Genomic DNA, 22,108 nt, shown 5'->3' with positions numbered 1-22,108 from the left:
TTCTCTTTTTAAAAAATTGTCATCATGTATTGTATCTCTAAGTCTGTAGGGGAAACCGTGCTGGGTACTTTATGTGCACAGAGGCTGATCCTTTGACAGCCCTGCAGAGGATAGGAAGTTGTCAGGATTCCTTTTCAGGGTGGCATGGGGGTTGGACCTGCACCTGGAGGAAGGCCAGACACTTGCCCAGATCAAATGGCACATAGTGGAAAAATAATCTTACTGCTTTTTTAAAGAGAGACAAGGTCTCACTCTGTCACCCAGGCTGGAGTGCAGTGGATGATCCTAGTTCACTGCAGCCTCCCAGGCTCAAGCGATCCTCTCACCTCAGCCTCCTAAGTAGCTAGGACTACAGGTGCACACCACCACACCTGCCTAATTTAAAAAATTTTTGTAAAGATGGGGCCTCACTATGTTGCCCAAGCTGGTCTTGAACTTGAATTCCCAGGCTCAAGTGATCCTGCAGCCTCAGCTTCCCAAAGTGCTGAGATTACAGGCACATGCTCTGTGCCCCGCCTCTTGCTTTTTTTGTTTAGGGAATTTGTTGGGAGTCAGGAAGAATAATTTCTAGTTCTGGAGAATTCTTGGTCTTCCTTTCTGGCTTCCATATGAAGTATCTCCGTCCTATTTTCCTGGTCTTTCTTTCCTGGGTGCACCATCACAACCGATCAGCTTTAGGGCTCATCCAGAGCAGCCTCAGTGGATTCATGGCCCCATGTTGCTGAGACTGCTTAGCTGTGGATCTCACGCCTTACACGCAAACTTTCCCCCAGAGGCGCAGGGAGCTTCACTGTGGCTCTGCACACGCCATAGCATGTGCTCCTCGTGAGCAGATCAACCAACGTGTTCTCCTCCTGTCACTGGAGAAGGGCCTTCAGCTCCCATTTGGGATGTGACTACAAATTGATTTTTAATTAATTTGTATCCATTCATCCATTCCATTCACATTTGTTGAGCACCTACTAAGTGCCAGATACTGTTCAATCTATTCAGGTATGGTGTATTTGTGAGTTGCAGGCAGTTTTCCTTTGTTGAGGTTTTTAAAGATTTTTCATCCCCAAAGAGACCCTACTATTTTTCCTCAATGCATTTTAAACCCTTATAACACAATAAAGTACTAGGTTTTAAAAAGAACTCAGTAATTTACTTCAGAGACTGAGGCAGCACCCCGGGAGCAGCTGAGTCCTGGGACGTGAGCTCTCATTCACTTCCTTCTCACAAGGTTATTACCACTGAGGCCCAACTTGGCGCTTTACTCAAGGAAGGTGATGCAGCAATGGGCAGATATTCCCCAATCACCAAAGGCCACCAAACACCCTTGGAGAGTCCGGCACCTCCCTCCTCCCAGCTCAGGCTGCCATGGGTGCTCCTCGAGGGACCCCAGGTTGCGTCTAGCCCACGTGGGATTTTGGGCAGAGCTACAATGTCCTGCCAGTTGCCCTCCTGGACCGGGAGGCCCCTCATGCTCCTTATTGGCCTCAGGTCCAGGGCAGCCCTGATCAGTGCATCCTCATCCTCATCGGGGATGCTGAGTGACTCTGTCACCTGCTTTGACCTGCACAGCTGAAACAACAGTTCTGTTTTCATCTGTTTAAAATACTAGCATGGCAAATGACACTTGGAATTTACCTTAAGGGCATTTTAGAAGTGGCTCTGAATTTCCATCTAAACTGAGTCCAAATCCAAGCCATCCCAGCTTTGGGCATCCGCGCGTCGCCTACGCATGATGCTCTGTTGTAAAAAGAAGAGGGACAGGCTAGCTTCACCCCGTCTCTCTCCAACCATGTCAGCCCTTCAGGAAACCACAGAGCAGCCAGGTTTGGAACCATGCCTTTCACGTCCAGCTACTACCCTGGCCTGAGCTTCCCTCCCCTTCCTCTTGCGTGGGCACTTCACGATCAAACCACAGCAGGAGTGATGCTGGGAGTCAGGCCGCTTCATGCCTGGGCTCAAACCTCCAGCGGCCCCATCTCACACAGAGAACAAATTGCATGTTCTCTTTTTTTCTTTCCAATGCCCCATGTAACTGTGCGCCCTCTTGCTCCTGTTGCCTGTCTGACTCATGTCTAACTACTTTCTAACTCGTCCCCTCTGCTCTAGCCCTGTTGCCCCCTTGACATTCCTCAGACCTGCCAGGCACACCCCCACCTCAGGATATTCTCACCAGCTGTCTCTCTGCCCTCCCCAGGCACCTGCCTGGCTATGCCTTCACCTTCAACTCGTTCTGGTGAGTCCTGCCCTGACCACCGTATTCAAAATGGTGCCCCCTCTCCAGCATCTCCAGCACTATTCCCTGCTTTCATCTTCTACATGGCCCCCCACTCTGCCATGGCTTATTATCTCCCCTGCTAGAAGGTGAGCTTCCTGAGGTTTGGGTTTTGTCTGTTTTGTTCATGGATGTAGCCCAAGATGCAATAAATAAGGTTTCATTCATTCATTTGTTCAAGAATGATTTATCAAGCATTCACTCTGTGCCAGGCAGTGGGCTGGTGCTGGGGATACACAGGAACATAGGCCAGATGCATTCTGACAGAGAGGACTGACAACGCATCTGGAAAGAAACAAGTCAGTAAGAAAATTCCGATGCTTACAAATGCGGAGAAGAGACCAGAGTGAGCGCCTGGCGTAGAGCGTGCCTGGGGAGGTCTGGGCTAGGTGCGATGGCCAGGAAACACATGGGGAGGCCGTGGCATATGAGTGGAAACCTGGGGAGTGAGAAGGAGCCAGTTGTGGAAGCTCTGAGGAAAGAGCATTCCAGGCAGAGAGAAGAGCAAAATCCCAGGCCTGGAGCGGGGCTGAGCCCGGCCTGTTCAGGAGACCTAAAGAAACCCAGTGGGCTTTGGTGAGTATGTGGCAGTGACGGGGTGGATCCTTGCAGGCTTGGCCCTCCTGTGCTTCAAGGCCCTGCACACAGCACTAAGTGTCTCTGAGCCCCAGTCTCGTCACCTTTTGCTGGGCAGGCATCATACCACCCATCCATCCCCAAGAAAGCTTTGAGGACTCGATGAGACGCAGCACATGGATGACCAGCACAGTGCACAGCCTGCAGCAGGCATGCAACAGAGGGCACTACAGACGGGAAGTCCTGTAACTCGGTGATGCCTGAGGGCTGTGGTCCAGGATGAGGAACTCATAATCCTTCCATCTCTCCTTACAGTTTCCTGCCCGGCTCTGAACGCCCCTGCAGATGGCAGAAAGTTTGGAAGCAAGTACTTAGTGGATCACGAAGTCCATTTTACCTGCAACCCTGGGTTCCAGCTGGTCGGGCCCAGCAGCGTGGTGTGTCTTCCCAATGGCACCTGGACAGGGGAGCGGCCCCACTGTAGAGGTATCGTCTCTCCTTCCCATCCCATCACAGCATAGCAAGGGGTTGCTACGCAGAACGTCATTGCTTGGAACATTTTCTGCTTGGTTCTTTAATCATTCCTCAACCACAGAACAGCAGCCAATGTGCCTGATCACTCACCTCCATGCCAGGTTGGGGCTGGTCTCTGTCTTCATGAGCTCACTAAATCTTCACAATACTTTAGCCTCATTTTGCATATGGGGAAATTGAGGTACACAGAGGTTAAAGAACTTGCCCAAGGTTACACAGCTGGGGGCTGGGGGGCACAGTTAAGATGCTTCACACCTGGACACTGTGACCCCAGAGTCTGTGCTCCTTCACACTGCTCTGTTCTGGACACCAGTGACTGGTTCTTGTCAGTGTGAGGACAAGAAGCTGCCTTGGGTTGGGGAAAGGGACCACGCTCCTGTGGCTGCTCCGTTCAGGGCCTGCAGTCTGTCTGTGAGGCTGTTGGTATCCTCTGGGGCTGAGGATACCAACAGGTGTCCTTTCCATCTGCACTGGGACTTGGTATCAACAGGCTCCAGAGAGTCCACTGTGTGGGGGAGGCATGGAAAGGCTTCTCTGTGCTGGGTTTTAAAACAGCACTTTTTTGATACAGAGGAAAATCAGCCTTGGCACAAATAATCTGTTGGCTTTTCAAAAACCCATGGTAAAAAAATCCTGGCTACCAGTCACCAGTCATTTTCAGAGCAAGGTTCGTGGGACATCTGCTGAGGCAGAATGTCCATGATTCTAGCCAAAGAGTTGAAGGAGAAACACAGACATTATGTAAACAAGAAGGTTGCAAAGAGCCGAGTAGAGAGAGGACTTTGTTTTTGTTTTTGTTTGAAACGGAGTCTCACTCTGTCATCCATGCTGGAGTGCAGTAGTGCAATCTTGGCTCACTGCAACGTCTGCCTCCTGGGTTCCAGCAATTCTCCTGCCTCAGCCTCCTGAGTAGCTGGGACTACAGGTGCCTGCCACCATGTTCGGCTAACTTTTGTATTTTTAGTAGAAACGGAGTTTCACCATGTTGGCCAGGCTGGTCTCGAACTCCTGGCCTCAGGTGATCTGCCTGCCTCCACCTCCCAAAGTGCTGGGGTTACAGGTGTGAACCACCGTGCCTGGCCAAGAGAGGACTTTGGATGCTTAAATTACTTGAAAACATAGAGGGACTCCAGAAAGTATGCCATCCTTAAAGATGAGTATGGACTGCCATGAGAAGCTCAAGGCAACCAGACCCACATTTACAATGTAGGCCTCTGTTTCCTGTCCCCTTGAAAGAGTGATGATGATTCAAAGGTTGATGACCAGCTCTCAGACCTATCTGGAAACCAGCCAGCAAGTACAAGTCATGTAACATACAAACAAAACAGGGGAAATGCCAATATCTGGTATTTACCTACTTGACTCTGAAAGATCTCAAGCCAGGTTAAGCACCTCCTGGGTGATAAGCCATGTCAGGGAAGGTGGGTACACACAGATATTTCATTTTTATTGCTTTGGGTGTCAGTATTTTTAACTGATAGATTGAGTTACAGACCCTGGTTGGTTTCCTTCTCGGTCTGCTCAGTACTTTCAGGACCCATCTGCATTGCCATGCCTTGTTCCCTCCAGGGTGCACTCCCACATCTGATCTGTCCACTCCCTGCCATGGACACCTGATTGCAGTCAACTCCTGGCCACCACAAACAATGATGACAAGGCCTTCTCATCCCCCGATGTTATCTCTGGGCTGTGTATCTGTGGCTGGACGGGGCCTACTGGCTTCAGGCTCGCTTTGAACTGAGCACTGCCTGCTGCTCTGCAGAAGGGCTGCACCAGCCCACGCGCCCCCCAGCGGTGCTGCAAGCAAAAACACATTTTACTTGTGTGTGTGCTGTCTTTTCTTGCTTGCTCAGATATTATCCAAATATTCTGTTCTTGACGGCAACATACATCTACGTTGTGCATCATGTGATTAAAACGAATAGATGAGTTCATCGGAGAAGATAGCAGAAAGAATGCCTTTTTAGGCAGATAGATACAAAACACTGGAGGCCCAGGAACATCATCTTAAGAAGTGGCTCAAACAAAGGGACACATAGTTGCTTGACAAAAGTGGAGACCAAAAGCACTCCCCACAGTCCATCTGCATCCTAGCGGCTGGCCAAGGATGCCTTCCTAGAGGATCCTGGGTGTGTCCATCAGCTTCCTTCTTGACCTTGGGTGCTTTAGTCATGCATTTGCACCTGCCTCACTGCAGCAGGACCCCTTAATGGAAAAGAGGGTCTTGCCGCATCATGACTTATGCTGTGATGTCAAACACTCGGGTGCTCCAGAGTCACCCAGGAAGCTCATAAAAGGCAGATTCTGAAGTCTCAAAAGACCTACCAAGTCTGGACCTTTATAGATGAGACCTAAAACATCTGCATTTTTAATATGTTCCCTAAGTAATACTGCTGTTAACTAAATTTTGAAAAGCACTACTTGATTCATTCTTGCTATTGCCAGAAGCAAAAAATATATTGAAAACTTTGAAGTGCTAATGCATTTTGGGCCCAAACCAGTCAGAATGACTGCCGGCCACAGGCAGGACAGTAGACTGTGCGTGTGTCATCTCTGTCCAGGGAAGGCACCTGTTATGCTCACTGCTACTTGCCCTGATGTTTTAGGAAAGCCAAACCTACTCTTACAAAGATCAGAGCCCCCAACCCTGCTGGGCAGAGTTTGCCTGGAGGACTACGGTTTGGAGCAGACGGTCCCACCTGCCAGGCAACCAGCAAGTTTACTGACATTTCTTGTGGTCCAACGTGGTATCCTCCTGAGTCTTGTCCTTGGACTTAACGGCTCATTCCAGATGCACCTGGTGTTCTTTGTCTCTCCTCTCCCCATGGCTTTCTTCCTAGCCCTCTTTCCTTTTTTCCTGATCTTCACACCAAAGGGCTGCATGGTGCGGCGCCCCTGGGGATGTCTACTTGGGCTGCATGTGCCATCTAAACCTTGGGAAGGACTGACTCGGGGAACAAGGTGATGGCCAGTCCTGATGAGATCTTAGATGGAGATTTTTCTTCTCTTTAAGTGTAAATGGGGCCTGGGTATTGACCCCATGGTGGTGATTGAACAAAAACACTCATGCGTTATAACCAAGCTGCTCCAGCAGCTGCTGGCCCTGGCCCCTCCTAAGTGTGTAGACTGTGCCTGCGTTGACACTTCTGTTCACAGCAGGAATTGATGTGATTCATGGATATTGTCTCCAGCAACAGCCTCACAGCAGTGCCAGCCAAACCTGTCAGGAGGGAGAAATAGTGTTCCTGACTGCTGTTTGATAACCAATTGTGACAGCATTAAGGGTGTGGATGGGACACAGGCTGGAACTCAACAATCTAGAGACCAACCCTAGAAACTTACCAACAACCACTGAGCACACCCACTGCATGTTCCAAACCACCAGTCATGTGGTTGCCATATGTTATGACCACAGGGGGGACATAATCTTCTTAATTACAGAGAATTCATCTCAAGACCCAAAATATCAGTGCCAGCGACAAATTTGGCAGTACTGCCATAATTGTCCCACACTCCAGCCCCAGTCAGCTGCTTGGAAAGAGGGTGATGAACCCAACTTGGCAGGGAAGGAAATTACACATAAGTACTCCATGAAAAAAAAGCAGGCAGGACAGGCGCAGTGGCTCACGCCTGTAATCCCAACACTTCAGGAGGCTGAGGCGGGCAGATCACTTGAGGTCAGAAGTTCAAGACCAGCCTGGCCAACATGGAGAAACCTCGCCACTATTAAAAATACAAAAATTAGCCAGGTGTGGTGGCAGGGGCCTCTAATCCCAGCTACCCAGGAGGTTGAGGCAGGGAGAATGGCTTGAACCCAGCAGGTGGAAGTTGCAGTGAACAGAGATCATGCCACTGCACTCCAGCCTGGGCGACACAGCAAGACTCTGTCTCGGCAGGAAAAAAAAAAAAAACAGCAGGCAGAGGTGGGGTCCAGAACTCCAGAGTGGAAAGCAGCCACTTGGCTTTCTCCATTTCTCCATTATTTTCCTTCCCCCCCGCCCTTCTTTCTCTGAAGCCATGTTTGTAAGATGTAAAAGCTTTCTGAATTAGGAACCACAGCTGAAGCTCTTGTGCTTTTGACAATGTGGGTAACCAAAGAAACGAATTCGAGAGATATAAATACCGTTGTCACTTATCATCATGCTGGTGAAAATGAATCTTTTGTCAGCCGTCCCCACCCTTTATTTTTAACCTTCATTCTTTTATTAAGCCAATTTTTACTGAGCACCAGCCATGCACAAAGCCTTGTGCCAGATGCTAGGGACTCAAGCCCGAATCTCACAGACATGGCCCCAGCCTCTGTGGCACACAGGCTAAGCAGGGAGGCAAAGCAAAGCAGGCAGCCACACATCAAGGGAAGCGAGCTGACGTTTGTGGTGAGGGCCACACAGAACCTAACGAGGGATAGTAAACAGCATGGGGCATGGAGCAGTTGAGGGCTTCTGAGCAGAGGACAATGACACTGAGACGAAAGGAGGAAAGGGATCTAGACAGGCAAAGAGCAGGTAGTTGGGCAGCCTAGGGCAGACACTGTTTTAAGAAAAGGAAAGAGGGGCTGGGCTTGGTGGTTCACATCTGTAATCCCAGCACTTTGGGAGGCCAAGGCGGCTGGATTACTTGAGGCCAGGAGTTCAAGACCAGCCTGGCCAACATGGTGAAACCCCATCTCTACTAAAAATGCATAAAGTTAGCTGGACATTATGGCGGGTGACTGTAATCCCAGCTACTCCAGAGGCTGAAGCAGGAGAATAGCTTGAACGTGGGAGGTGGAGTTTGCAGTGAGCTGAAATTGGGCCATTGCACTCCAGCCTGGGTGACAAGAGACAAGAGCAAAACACTGTCTCAAAAAGAGAAGAAAGAAAGAAAGAAAGAAAGAAAGAAAGAAAGAAAGAAAGAAAGAAAGAAAGAAAAAGAAAGAAAGGAAGGAAGGAAGAAGGGAGGGAGGGAGGGAAGGAAGGAGGGAAGGAAGAAAGGAAGGAAGGAAGGGAGGAAGGAAGGAAGGGAGGGAGGGAAGGAAGGAAGGAAGGGAGGGAGGGAAGGAAGGAAGGGAGGGAGGGAAGGAAGGAAGGAAGGAGGGAAGGAAGGAAGAAAGGAAAAGAAAAGGAAGGAGAAGGTGATTGGACCACTTGAGGTCAGGAGTTCGAGACCAGCCTGGCCAACTTGGCAAAACCCCATCTCTACTAAAAGTACAAAAATTAACCAGGCATGGTAGCACGTGCCTATAATCCCTGTTACTCAGGAGGCTGGGGCTGGAGAATTACTTGAACCTGGGAGGTGGAGGTTGCAGTGAGTCGAGATCATGTCACTGCACTCCAGCCTGGGTGACAGAGTGAGACCCTGTCTTGAAAGAAAAAAAAAAGAAAAGGAAGGAACATGAACAAAGACTCCAAGGAAGCGAAGAATTTGGCACATTTGAGGAAATGAAAAACAAAATTATAGAACCTTGTTGCTGGAGATTATATGAGCTGAGACTGAGCCAGGTGAGGTGGAGAGACTCACAGGCCGGCTGCTGGAGTCACGGGCCCTGTGGGTGATAGGATTTTTGTTCTAAGCACAATAAACAGGGTTAAGACAAGTGGTGCTGCTGCATAGAGAGTGCATTGGAGACGGCGAGAGTGGACGCTTGGAAAACACATAGGCGGCTACTGCAGAAGTCCCGGGGAGAGACTGTGGCACTGGAGATTCTAAGTCTTTTTAGAGACAGAACTGATGGAATTTGCTGCATCCCCTGTGGGCCGTGAGCCAGGAGGAGAAATCAAGGCTCCAGACTCAGGCTTAGATGATGGCATGCAGGGTGTCATTTACAGAGATAATGAAGACTGAGCAATGGGTGTGGTTTGTTTTTAAGCAGCTCGTGTGCGGGTCATTGATCAGAATTCCATTTTAAACATATTAAGTTAAAATGGCTGTGGGACACCCTAGTGGAGATCCATTCATTCCACCCCAGATGGGTAGACATCATCTGGAGCCCAAGGCAGCAGAAGGGTTGGAGGTACCCGCTTGGGAGTTATTGGCATAAGATAGTACTGAAATCCATGGGCAGTGGTAGGAGGACCCAGAAGGAGAGGGTGGAGACAGAAACATGGCTCAGGCAGAGACCTGCGGGGCATTGAGAAGTCAAATGGAGAAGGAGGAGAGCAAAAGGAGACAGGAAGGGCCCAGAGAGGCAGACCTCAGGGAGGCTGTGGAAAGCAGGGCCAGCAGTGCTGGATAGAGTGTTTGGAAGGGCATTTTGCAGCCAGAAGGAAGCAGAGCTTCAGTCCATCTCACCTTCTGTATCATGAGGCCTTTCCCCAGAGACCTTTAAAAAAAAGGATTTGAGTAAAAAGAGCTGTCTTTTAAATATGTAGTAGCCACTTGATAGTTACTGAGTAATTAACTGACTGGCTGATTTACCAAATGATTAAATGAATGAAAAAAGATGAATTTCCTTCTAGTATTTTATCTAAGCACATACGTGCAAGTTGCACATATCCAGTATCATCTGTGTAGATATTAACATGAGCAATTCTCCATTACCTCTTCTTTCTAAACATAACTTTCATGATTAGGAAGCACTTCTTTGGAAGGGCTATTCTAGGCTTTATTGAATGATCCCTCTATTGTTTCAAGGTTTTCATAATTACGAATAATGCCAAGTTAAGCATCTTAAAACATTTTCTCACTATGGAAAGTTTCAAACACACAAAACTACAGAGAATAGTAGAATGACTGTATGTACCTAAAATCCAGTGATTAACACAGCAAATTCCTTAATATCATCAATATCTAATTACAGTAAAAATTCCCCCAATTGTCTCACATTTTTTAAACAGTTTGTTTGAATCAGGGTCCAAATCGGCCCCATAACTTAGAATTGGTTGATATCGTCTCTTCTGCCTCAGTGAGTGTCACTGCCATCCTCATCCTGATGTCTGTGTAGTTATAGCAATTCCCTGAGTATTACCACTTTCAAAAAGTGTGCAGCTTTTTTTACTGAATGTTAGTTTCATTGGATATAAAACACCTATCTCACGTTTTTCTTTTCTTGAGTATTTTAAATATGTCACTCTGTGTCTTCTGTTTTACACTGATGCTGTTGTGCTATTATATTGGTCTTTTTGCCTGAAAGCCCCTAAAATACATTTTTTCTTTAAAATTGAGCCATTTGGTTAGGATCTGTCTCAGTGCCTGCCTTTCTGGGTCAGTTTTCTCAGGTATGGAGTTCACCTTTTCTTTTTCTTTTCTTTTTTTTTTTTTTTTTTTTTTTTTTTTGACAGAGTTGCAGTCTGTCACCCATACCGAGGCTGGAGTGCAGTGGCACAGTCTCAGCTCACTGCAACCTCTGCCTCCTGGGTTCAAGCAATTCTCCCATCTCAGACTCCTTTGTAGCTGGGATTACAAGCGCCCATCACCATGCCTGGCTAATTTTTTGTAGTTTTAGTAGAGATGGAGTTTCTCCATGTTGGCCAATCTGGTCTTGAACTCCTGACCTCAGGTGATCCATCCGCCTTGACCTCCCAAAGTGCTGCAATCACAGGCGTGAGCCACCGCACCCAGCCCTAAGTCCCCCTTATCAATAGGAAGTTTCCGTTGCTGGAACAGCCTGCTGCATAGGAACCTCCAAAATTTTCCAGGGCGAAGTCTTAATATTAAGGAGACTTTAAGGGAAGGAGAGTCCAAACTGGGCACATCAAGGAAAATAGGTGCAAATGAAAGAGATGGTCATCCAGACAAAAGTGCAAAGGCGGCAGAGCTGAGAAAGTGTGACGCCCTGTGTTTGCTCACACTGGAAAAACAACAGAAGTGAGAATTTCAGACTCATGAAGTTAGCAAAGCTATATGGGAAAGCTTATTTCACTTAATTATGAGTAATGAAAAGTACTCTTGACAAATCCCATAGAAACTATTATAAGAAAAAAGAGAATAAAATGTCTATAGACAATAAAAAAATGCCGGAAAGACATACTCATGAAACAGATAAAGACTCATCTAGAGTATCACAAGCTGAAAGAAGTGTTTAAAAGATAAAAGCAAGGAAAGAACAGTTTAGATAAAAATGAAAAAACGCTCAAAACTGAGGTGATTGGAAAAAGGAAAAACTGGAAATCAGTTGACAGAACCTAGGAAGGAATTAGAAATAAAAGAAAAAATTTCAGTCATGCATATAAAATAGTTAGCTAGGTTTCATGAAAACAGTAAGTGCTCATGAAACAGCAGATGAAAGCAGGATTATCATCTGGGCTTTGGCTTGCCAGCATCTGCCATGCACTTGACTGAATGCCACAGCCTGGGACACATGTGGGTGTGATGACAACTGTACTTCAATCCAGACACAGAAGGGCTGCCAGGCTGGACATTAGGCCACTGGATGCCTCTGACTGCATATCAACATAAGAGCCGAGATAGCACTACTGCACTCCAGCCTGGCGACAGGGCAAGACTCCATCTCAAAAAAAGAGAGACAGAGAGAGTCTGAATGCAGCCTGTCTAGAAATGAATGCGCTGGGTGGATCCAGAGTGGGAGACAGAGTGCGCAGTCCTGGGACACCTGTGTGTTTCTCTGCAGCGCCAATGATGCCCAACCCCCATCCACATGGTCCAGGTACAGGTCAGGCTCAGTGCCTTCTTCCGGCGGCCAGCAAAGGAGAGACCACGGTGCTGGCCCTAGTGGGGCCAAGCTGCACAATACTGGTGTTCACATTTTCTGGCTCTCTGCCCACAACTTCACGGCCTAGTGATCTGCCCACTTCCAGACTATGCTGGTGAGCAATGATGGAGCTGAACAATGGATAGAAACAGGAACCCCAAGCTCTATGGCATTTGTGCACAGTCATTTCAGATGCATTCCTGGAAACCAGTCATCTGCAAACAGAATGTACGAGGGACAGTGCAACCGGGCTGAGGTTACTGAGAAACGGAAATGGCTCCTTCTCTAGGGATGAGCAGCATTCGGGTGGTCTGAGTCTTTTTGCAACAAACAGAAACTGTGTAAGAGTCTAAAGACCTCCCAGTCTCCAGGAGGCTTAAGGGAAGCCTAAGACCCTCCCATCCACCCAAAACAAGCCTGTCATTCTCATTAGGAACAAAGCACCTGTTTCCTCCTCTTGATAGACACAGCAGGAAAGGCTGCTTTTATGCCAACAAGGAGGTGTTTTCAGTTTTCTTTCCGAAGATGATATGGTCAAGTCAGGGAACTGACAAACCTCTCTCTGGTGGAAATGGTCTGTTTCTACGCACTAAAAGTGGGCTTAGGGAATTCATGACAAGCACATGTGGTCTGAGTTTTTTTTGTGTGTATTTGTTTGGTTGGTTTTGGTTTGGTTTTTGTTTTTGAGATGGAGACTCGTTCTGTCACCCAAGCTGGAATGTGGTGGTGCAATTCTGCTCACTGCAACCTCTGCCTCCCAGGTTCAAGTGATTCTCCCACCTCAGTCTCCCAAGTAGCTGGGATACAGGCACACGCCGCCATGCCCAGTTAACATGTGGCCTGTGGGTTTTAAGAGAATCATTTTTTTCTAATTAAAAAATGTATGTGTGGTTATTATGGGAAAATGGAAGAATACAAAAAAGTATAAACAAGCAAATAAAAATTGCCTGTAAGCCTACCACTCAGAGAAAAAAAAATCCTTTGAGCTTTTTAAGATAACAGTCTCTCTCTACATAGATCTTTTCCACAGAAGTGTGTAGATGAGCAAGGAACATCTCCCTTTACCAACATTAAGGAGATGTCAAAAAAACCTCTTACCTGGTCAAGCACAGGAGGGCTTTTGGGTGGGAATTTGAATTTGTTTTCCCCAACCCAGGACATTCTAGTGGGCCACCCCTCCCCTTTATAACTGCACTGAATTTCGTTCCTGTTTAAAAGTGTTTCTCCCAGGTGCTGGCTGATGGAGGAGAGGATTTGTGGGCTGGAGAGCCTGAGTGAAAGGCAATGTGGGCAGATGCCCACAGATACCCACCTCTGCCTAGCTACACCTTCACAAATTGGAAAATGGTGCCTGTGGGTGGAGTATGGCCAGGTCATAGGCCAGCTCCTGCACGCAGAGCCCCAGGTGGGCAGTGTGTGCTGGGTACAGGGCCTGCTAATGAATGGAGATGCAACAGGGCTGCATATCAGCCCCATCCGCCCCCTGGCAGCTCTTGCTGGTGGAGAGGGTGGAAAGAGTAGGTGGGGTCAGGTAGAAAGTGGGAGTTATTCTACAATGTAAAGGAAGTTAACCCTTCATCAGTTTTTTATTTTATTTGTTTTAGACCTAGAACTCACATCCTTATATTTGAAAATTATTTATTTTCCTAGAAATCAGCGAATGCTCCAGCCAGCCTTGTCAAAATGGTGGAACGTGTGTAGAAGGACTCAGCCAGTACAGATGCATTTGTCCTCCAGGAAGGACTGGGAACCGCTGTCAGCATCAGGCCCAGACTGGTACGTAGCCACCATGGAGTTAGGTGAGGACATCCTGCTGTGGGGAGAGGAGGACCCTAGGCATAGATCACCAAATGCAGGCATGTAGGGCACTCAGTCCCCGTCTCAAAAATGTAGCTTTTCCTCTCTGTTTCACATCCATTGATCCCTCTGGTTTTCTAAGGTAGTCACTTGACAGAGCTTAGCTCTTTGATGCAACCAGAGTTTTGATCCTTTTTTTTTTTTTTTTTTTTTTTTTTTTTTGAGACGGAGTCTCGCTCTGTCACCCAGGCTGGAGTGCAGTGGCATGATCTTGGCTCACTGCAACCTCCACCTTCTGGATTCAAGTAATTCGCCTGTCTCAGTCGCCTGAGTAGCTGGGATTATAGGCACATGCCACCATGCCTTGCTAATTATTTGTATTTTTAGTAGAAACGGGGTTTCACTGTGTTAGCCAGGATGGTCTTGATCTCCTGACCCCGTGATCCGCCCGCCTTGGCCTCCCAAAGTGTTGAGATTACAGGCATGAGCCACCGCTTCCGGCATGATTCTTCTTATAGTAGAAAACACAAGTGCAAGAACTGACTCCCAACCTAAAAATCCCCTAGATTGGGAACGTGGCCTGAGGAGTTTCATTGTTGCCACCTTCGCTTGGTTGGCATTTCTTCTGCCAGCAGAACCACCTTTTCCTTCCAGTGTTCCCATCACATCCTGCAAAATTAGCAGCTATTGATGCAGTATTTGGAGAGCTGGATAACTATCCGTTTGACTGGTTTTGAGATGATTATCATTCACATCTCGCATCCCAACGTACCTCCTCCCAGAGGGTCTAAGGAGTCACCCAGTGGCTGGTTTTGCATGTGGCAAGAAAATCCAGTGATAAGGAATCTGTGATGGATGGACAGAGGTTTCCACATCATGTTGCCACCAAGATTTCATTCAGCCCCAAAGATGTCCTATTCCTTTGCTAGAAAAGTCTGGTGTGTTATGTCTGTTTGTCTTTACTTCTGTATGAAATATCTGTGGTGGGAAGGGCCATTGGGGCTACTGCAGTGTCCAATGGATAAGATCTTTATCAATATTTGAGATCCTGGCATAGTTCAGCTGAGTCAGCCAGCTGGACACTTTCTCATAATGAAGCTGTCCTCCCGAGATCAGAGCCCCTTATAGCTCCTGTCCCTGGGACTGCTTTCTATAGAAACTGAGGCCAGAGACTGGGCTTCTTGGATACCTTGTTGCCTTTCCCCTTGTTTACAAACAAGAGGGAAAAAGAAATGGGTTCCCTTTTGCCCTAAATATGCCGGTCGTGGTCACTGAATATTCTAAACCCCACCCTTTAGGGTTTCCTCCCACTGTGGGATTTTTTTTTTTTTTTTTTAAATAGAGTCTCACTCTGTTGCCCAGGCTGGAGTGCAGTAGCACCATCCCAGCTTACTGCAACCTCTGCCTCCCAGGTTCAAGTGATTGTCCTGCCTCAGCCTCCCAAGTAGCTGGGATTGCAGGTGTTCACCACCACTCCTAGCTAATTTTTGTATTTTTAGTAGAGACAGGGTTTCACCATGTTGGCCAGGCTGGTCTCAAACTCCTGATCTCAAATGGTCTGCCTACCTCACCCTCCCAAAGTGCTGGGATTACAGGCGTCAGCCACCATACCCACCCAGGGATCTTTAGAGAATTGTTGCTCAGGTCCAGGGGGGCCTGTTATAAAGTGTTCCCATAACCAGAATCTTCCCCAGGAATGGGAAGGCGGGGAAGCAAGCAGGCACATCCAAAGCCAGCTCCTATCCTCACAGTCTCCATGAACAGCAAGCACACACCAGGGCTCTTGCTCACCTGGTCCCACACCCTAATAGTCCTTCCCATCAGCTGGCCCATGTCATTCTGGCTCCCTGGAGGAGCATCCCTCCAATTCCTTTTTTAAAAATCCATTCACCATATTTTTTATTGTGATAAAATACACATAACATAAAATTTACCATTTTAATCATTTTTAACTGTATAGCTCAGTGGCACTAATCACATTCACATTGTTGTTCAACCATCACCATCATCCAGCTCCAGAATTCTTTTTGTCTTGCAAAACTGAACTTCTGTACCCATAACAGTACAACTCCCCATTGCCCTCCCACAGCCCATGGTAATCATCATTCATTCTTCTTTTTGTCTCTATGAGTCTGACTACTCTGGGGACCTCACCTAAGTAGAATCATGCAGGATTTGTCCCCTTGTGTTTGATTCCCGCTGATTCCTCTTAAACTCTTTCAACATATGAGAGCTCTAAATGCTTGATGAACTTTCAGAAAAATAGCATATTTTCCTGATTAGAAATGTAATTTGGCTAGGCACAGTGACTCGTGCCTATAATCCCAGCACTTTGGGAGGCTGGGTGGATTATTTGAGGTTAGGAGTTCAAGACCAGCCTGGCCAACATGGTGAAACCCATCTCTACTAAATATACAAAAAAAAAATTAGCAGGGTGTGGTGATGCGTGCCTATAATCTCAGCTACTCAGGAGGCTGAGGCAGGAGAGTTGCTTGAACCTGGGAGACAGAGGTTTCAGTGAGCCGAGATTGTACCACTGCACTCCAGCCTGGGTGACACAGTAAGACTCGGTCTCAAGAAAGAAAGAGAGAGGGAAAAAAAAGGAAGGAAGGAAGGAAGGAAATTTACGTTCTTGGTAAAAACCAAAAATGTGAATACTTTAGAAAAGTACAAGGAATACAAAAAAAAAAAAAAGAACAAAAAATAATGATCTATAAACAGGCCAATAATGAGCTCTGAAATTGAATTAGTCACAAATAGCCTACCAACCAAAAAAAGCCCAGGACCTTATGGATCCACAGCCTAATTCTACCAGATGTACAAAGAAGAGCTGGTACCATTCCTACAAAAACTATTCCAAAAAATTGAGGAGGAGGGACTTCTCCCCAACTCATTCTATGAGGCCAGCATCATCTCAATAAGAAAACCTAGCAGAGACGCAACAAAAAAAGGAAACTTCAGACCAATATCATTGATGAACATTGATACAAAAATTCTTAACAAAATACTTGCAAACCAAATCCAGCAGCACATCAAAAAGCTAATCTACTATGATCAGGTAGGCTTCTTCCCTGAGCTACAAGGTTGATTCAACATATAAAAATCAATAAATGTGATTCATCACATAAACAGAACTGAAGGCAAAACCACATGATTATCTCAATAGATGCAAAAAGGCTTTTGATAAAATTCAACATCCCTTCATGTTAAAAACTCTCAACAAACTAGGTATTGAAGGAACAGATCTCAAAATAATAAGATTCATCTGTGACAAACACACAAACAACATCATACTGAATGAGCAAAAGCTGGAAGCATTTCCCTTGAAAACCACCACAAGACAGGAATGCCCTCTCTCACCATTTCTATTCCACATAGTATTGGAAGTCCTGGTCAGATCAGTTGGGTAAGAGAAAGAAATAAAGGGCATCCAGATAGGAAGAGAGGAAGTCAAATTATCTCTGTTTGCAGATGACATGATTCTATGTCTAGGAAATCCCACAGTCTCAGCCCAAAAGCTCCTTCAGCTGATAAACAACTTCAGCAAAGTTGCAGAACACAAAATCAATGTGGAAAAATCACTAGCATTCCTATATACCAACAACCAAACTGAGAGCCAAATCAGAAAGGCAATCTGATTCACAGTTGCCACACACAAAAATAAAATACCTAGGAATACAGCTAACCAAGAAGGTGAAAGATCTCTACAGTGAGAATTACAAAACACAGCTCAAAAAAATCAGAGAAGACACAGACAAATGAAAAAACATTCAATGCTTATGGATATGAAGAATCAATATCATTAAAATGGCTACACTGCCCAAAATAATTTATAGATTCAATGCTATTCCTATCTAACTATCAAAGACATTCTTCACAGAACTAGAAAAAGTCATTTAAACATGTATATGGAACCAAAAAAACCTGATAGCCAAGGTAATCCTAAGCAAAAAGAAAAAAGCTGGAGGAATTACATTACCCAACTTCAAACTATACCACAAGGCTACAGTGACCAAAACAACATGGTACTGTTACAAAAACAGGCACATAGACCAATGAAATGGAATGGAGAGCCCAGAAATAAGGCCATACATCTATGACCATGTGATCTTTAACAAAGCTGACAGCAACAAGAATGGGGAAAAGACTCCTATTCAATAAATTGTGCTGAAATAACTGTCTAGCCATATGCAGAAGACTGGAGCACTTCTTACACCATAGAGAAAAATCAAGTCAAGATAGATTAAAGAGTTAAATATAAAACCCAAAACTATAAAAGCCCTGGAAGACAACATAGGCAATACCATCCTGGACATAGGATTGGGCAAAGATTTCAAGACACTCGCCACCAAAAAAAAAAAAAAAAAAAAAAAAAAAAAAAAAAAAGACACCAAAAGGATTTGCAACAAAAGCAAAAATTGACAAATGGGATCTAATTAAACTTAAGAGCTTCTGCACAGCAAAAGAAATTATCAAAAGAGTAAACAGACAATGTATAGAATGGGGGAAAATACTTGCAAGCTATGCATCTGACAAAGGTCTAATATCCAGCATCTATAAGAAACTTAAATTTACAAGTGAAAAACAACCCCATTAGAAAGTGGGCAACGTACATGAACAGACACTTCTCAAAAGAAGACATACGTGCAGCCAAAAAGCATATGAGGAAAAAGTTCCATATCACTGATCATTAAAGAAATGCAAATCAAAACCACAATGAGATACTATCTCACACCAGTCATAACTATTATTAAAGTCAGAAAGTAGCAGATCCTGGGGAGGTTGCGGAGAAAAGGGAACCCTTACACTGTCGGTGGAGTGTAAATTAGTTCAACCATTTTGGAAAGCAGTTTGGTGATTCCTCAAAGAGCTAAAAGCAGAACTACCACTTGACCCAGCAATCCTATTACTGGGTGTATATCCAGAGCAATATAAAGCATTCTACCATAAAGACACGTGCACTCGAATATTCGTTGCAGCACTGTTCACAATAGCAAAGACATGGAACCAGCCTAAATGTCAGTCAGTGACAGACTGGATAAAGAAAATGTGGTAACTATACACCATGGAATATTATGCAGCCATAAAAAAGAATGGGATCATGTCTTTTGTGGGAACATGGTTGAGGCTGGAGGCTACCATCCTTAGCAAACTAACAGAGGAACAGAAAACCAAATACTGCATGTTCTAACTTATAAGTGGGAGCTAAATGATAAAAACTTACGAACACAAAGAAGGAAACAACACACTGAGGTCTACTTGAGGGAGAATGGGGGAGGAGGGAGAGGAGCAGAAAAGATAACTATCAGCTACTGAGCTTAATACCTGGGTGATGTGTACAACAATCCCCTGTGATACGTGTTTATCTGTGTAACAAACCTTCACATGTTGAAGGTCCTCACACCTAAAATTTAACGAAAAAAACACACACAACCAAAATAAATAAAAAATAGTGGCCCACGGTTTTAAACGCTAGTGATCACTGTTAGAATTTTGGGGTGTTCAAGTCTTTTTAAGTGAAAACGTAGACTTGGCCTAGCAGTCCTTCTGGGGTGCAGCTTGGTGGCCTGCGTTTTTATGCACCATTCTATTCTAGTGAGCTTGCTGTCCTGCGCTCCATTTGGGTGGGCCCTGGACAGGTCCGCGGGTTTCATGGTTAATTACTTGTCTTTCCTTTCCCTACTTCCAGAGGAAGCTCTTTGAGAAGGAGCTGTGCCCCCGTCTGGGTTCTGCTCCCGGCCCCTACCCAAGGTTGGGCTGATGGCAGGTGCGCCAGGGCCCGGCACTGAGCGTGTCTTCTCCCCGCAGCCGCCCCCGAGGGCAGCGTGGCCGGCGACTCTGCCTTCAGCCGCGCGCCGCGCTGTGCGCAGGTGGAGCGGGCTCAGCACTGCAGCTGCGAGGCCGGATTCCACCTGAGCGGCGCCGCCGGCGACAGCGTCTGCGAGGGTAGGCTCGGGCTCCGCCAGGACACTGGGGACCGCAGGGGGAGGACATGGGGCGGGGAAGGGGCTTTCACCCACCGCCCTCCTGCCTGCGCGGACGCACCCTACACGGGTGGCTTCCTAGGCGCCGTCTCAGAAGGCCTGGCCACTTTGCATTATAGGTAAGTGTTGATAATAATTGCTAGAATGCAGCTAATTCATAGAAATCAGAGCTCGCCCCACCTCAGAAACTGGTCCAGCCTATGCCCAAGCCACACGTGCTTGGTTCCGGAGAGGCTTGAGCCCCTCCATCCCCTCGGTCCTGGCTGGAATCATATCTATGGGTGGCAAGGAGGAGCTTAAATCACTGTGTTAGAGAGGGCCCAGAGCTGGGCGGGGTGTGGGAATCATTCCTTGGTCCCCTCTGGGCTTAGCTTTCCTGAAGGCTCAGTTTTGCTGCCCTCTCCTGATTACCAGAGTTCTCTCCCCAAACAATGCAAAGCAGTAGTTCAAATCTGAGATCTGGTCAGTTGGTGCTAAAAGCATCATTTTACAGCAGCAGAAAGGAGACCCTCTTATTCCATTCCCAAAGATAAAGGGAGTTAACATGGGGCTGTTACTCCCTCCCTACTTTCTGGGAATAGGCTTGATTTGCCAGCTTCTGCAGGGTCTCCCCCAGTGTCTTCAGCCTAAGACAGAGATGCTCTTCTAGGGTCTAGCACATCAGCTCCCTGTCACTCCTCCTTTTCGTCCTCTGGGACCTCGGCTTAGGAGAAAGGAAAGCATACCTGCTCCTCTTGCGAGTGCTCTGCTGGGGGTAGGGCATGGCCGCTGCCTGAGGCCCAGCCACTTAACTGCAGCTGCCATTGCCTCCAGGAACTGAGGCATGACTGACTGTTCTGGGTCGCAGCTGGCAACACGTGCTGCATGGCTCCCGGAGTCACAGTGAGCACTTCTGTCCGCAGATGTGAACGAGTGTGAGCTCTACGGGCAGGAGGGGCGGCCCCGGCTCTGCATGCATGCCTGTGTGAACACCCCGGGCTCTTACCGCTGCACCTGCCCCAGCGGATACCGAACCCTGGCCGACGGGAAGAGCTGTGAGGGTAAGCGAGGTTAGAGAGAGTGCCATCTGCACCTGGCTACCTGCTGCTGTGGTGAACCCCCAGGACCTCACAATTGGGAGTGAGGTGGTTGGCAGAGTCACAGTTTCAGATATTTTCAATTTTTAAAAAGCCACCAACCAAAGGGCTTCTCAAAGATCAGGCCACATAATCATCTACATAAATAGGAAAATGAGTTCCTTAACCATCCTGGCAACTAGTCTTTTCGGACTTTTATTTGAGTAACTGGGTTTTTTTTTTTTTTTTTTTTTTCAAGATCTGGTCAGTTTCACCCACTCAACAATGCCTTCAGCTAGGGCTGGACCTAAAGGCAGACTGGCCAGGTGGTCATCCATGTCATGTAATCTGGAGGAACCCATGAGGCTCCATGACCGTGTGTGGCCACCTGTAGGTCCACCTCTGAAAGGAGCAGCACCTGACAGGCACTTATGTCTTAGCGAGGTCAAGCTCTACAGCACCAGCCTTGTTTGATGGTAGCTGAGGACAACCAGGGAGGCAGAGCACCCAGGGAGGGACAAGAGTCCGGGGCGTTACTACCCCTGGGCTTGAGGGGTGCAGGGAGTGAGGGGGCTTATCAGAGAATGACAGATTGTGGCCATCAAGGACACAGCCACCACTAGAACCACATCCAGGTAGGTCAGGACTCCTCAGGCTGGGTCACTGTCATTTGCCAACCCCAGCTGAAAATCAGTCAGCCTCTCAGGTTCATAGAGTGGGTTGGGGAACAGGGGTGCAGATGGAAAAGAACTGGCTCAGGTTTTGCCCCAGTGCTGAATCCTGTCCATCACCAGTGGCCTCCTGGAGAACGGGGTTGAGGTTTCTGAGGCTGATTCCTGGCAGAGTGAGAAAGAACATCTTTAGCTGACAAGGAGTGTCCACAGCAGGGGCAGGGGGCACCTAAGAGGGCAGGAAGGATGTGTGCAGAGTGGGTTGGTTGTAGAACAGAGAGGCTGAGAACCCTCACAGCAGTCACCAGCATCACCACAGGACAAGTCCAAGTCCCAGGGACACCGGGTGCCTAACAGGAGGCCTCCTGTCACCCCGCCTCCGCTTAGGAAAAATACAGATGTCAATTGCTGTAGACACGCTGACATTCCACATGGGTTGAGTCAGAACCCACACCTCAGGCCTGAAGGCCAAGTGGGATCATCCTGACCCTTGGCCCTCGAATCCCCATGCTGCAGTGGGCCTTTGGGGGACTGGGTCTGCTCCTGCAGGCAGAGCTCACATGAGGAAGGGGACAGGCCCACCTCCTCAGCTGGAC

General features: G+C 47.2%; 1 protein-coding gene across 2 annotated transcripts in view; it reads left to right on the top strand.

Annotated features, from left to right (window-relative positions):
- FBLN7 (fibulin 7) overlaps window positions 1–22,108 on the top strand; it is a 48,366-nt gene that overhangs the window by 22,050 nt on the left and 4,208 nt on the right. Inside the window, exons 3-6 of one of the 2 annotated variants that reach the window (XM_032243680.1) lie at window positions 3,158–3,328; window positions 13,656–13,781; window positions 19,611–19,748; window positions 20,689–20,826. In XM_032243680.1, the coding sequence (XP_032099571.1) occupies window positions 3,158–3,328; window positions 13,656–13,781; window positions 19,611–19,748; window positions 20,689–20,826 (573 nt within the window). The remainder of the gene's footprint in view (window positions 1–3,157; window positions 3,329–13,655; window positions 13,782–19,610; window positions 19,749–20,688; window positions 20,827–22,108) is intronic. The other variant, XM_032243681.1, reaches the window with a different exon arrangement.

Source organism: Sapajus apella, unplaced genomic scaffold, assembly GCF_009761245.1.
Source record: "Sapajus apella isolate SASKATOON/1434 unplaced genomic scaffold, GSC_monkey_1.0 scaffold52, whole genome shotgun sequence".
Taxonomy (NCBI): Eukaryota; Metazoa; Chordata; class Mammalia; order Primates; family Cebidae; genus Sapajus; species Sapajus apella.
The sequence above is the reverse complement of the archived record's forward strand: the minus strand, read 5'-3'. Positions and strand labels throughout refer to the sequence as shown.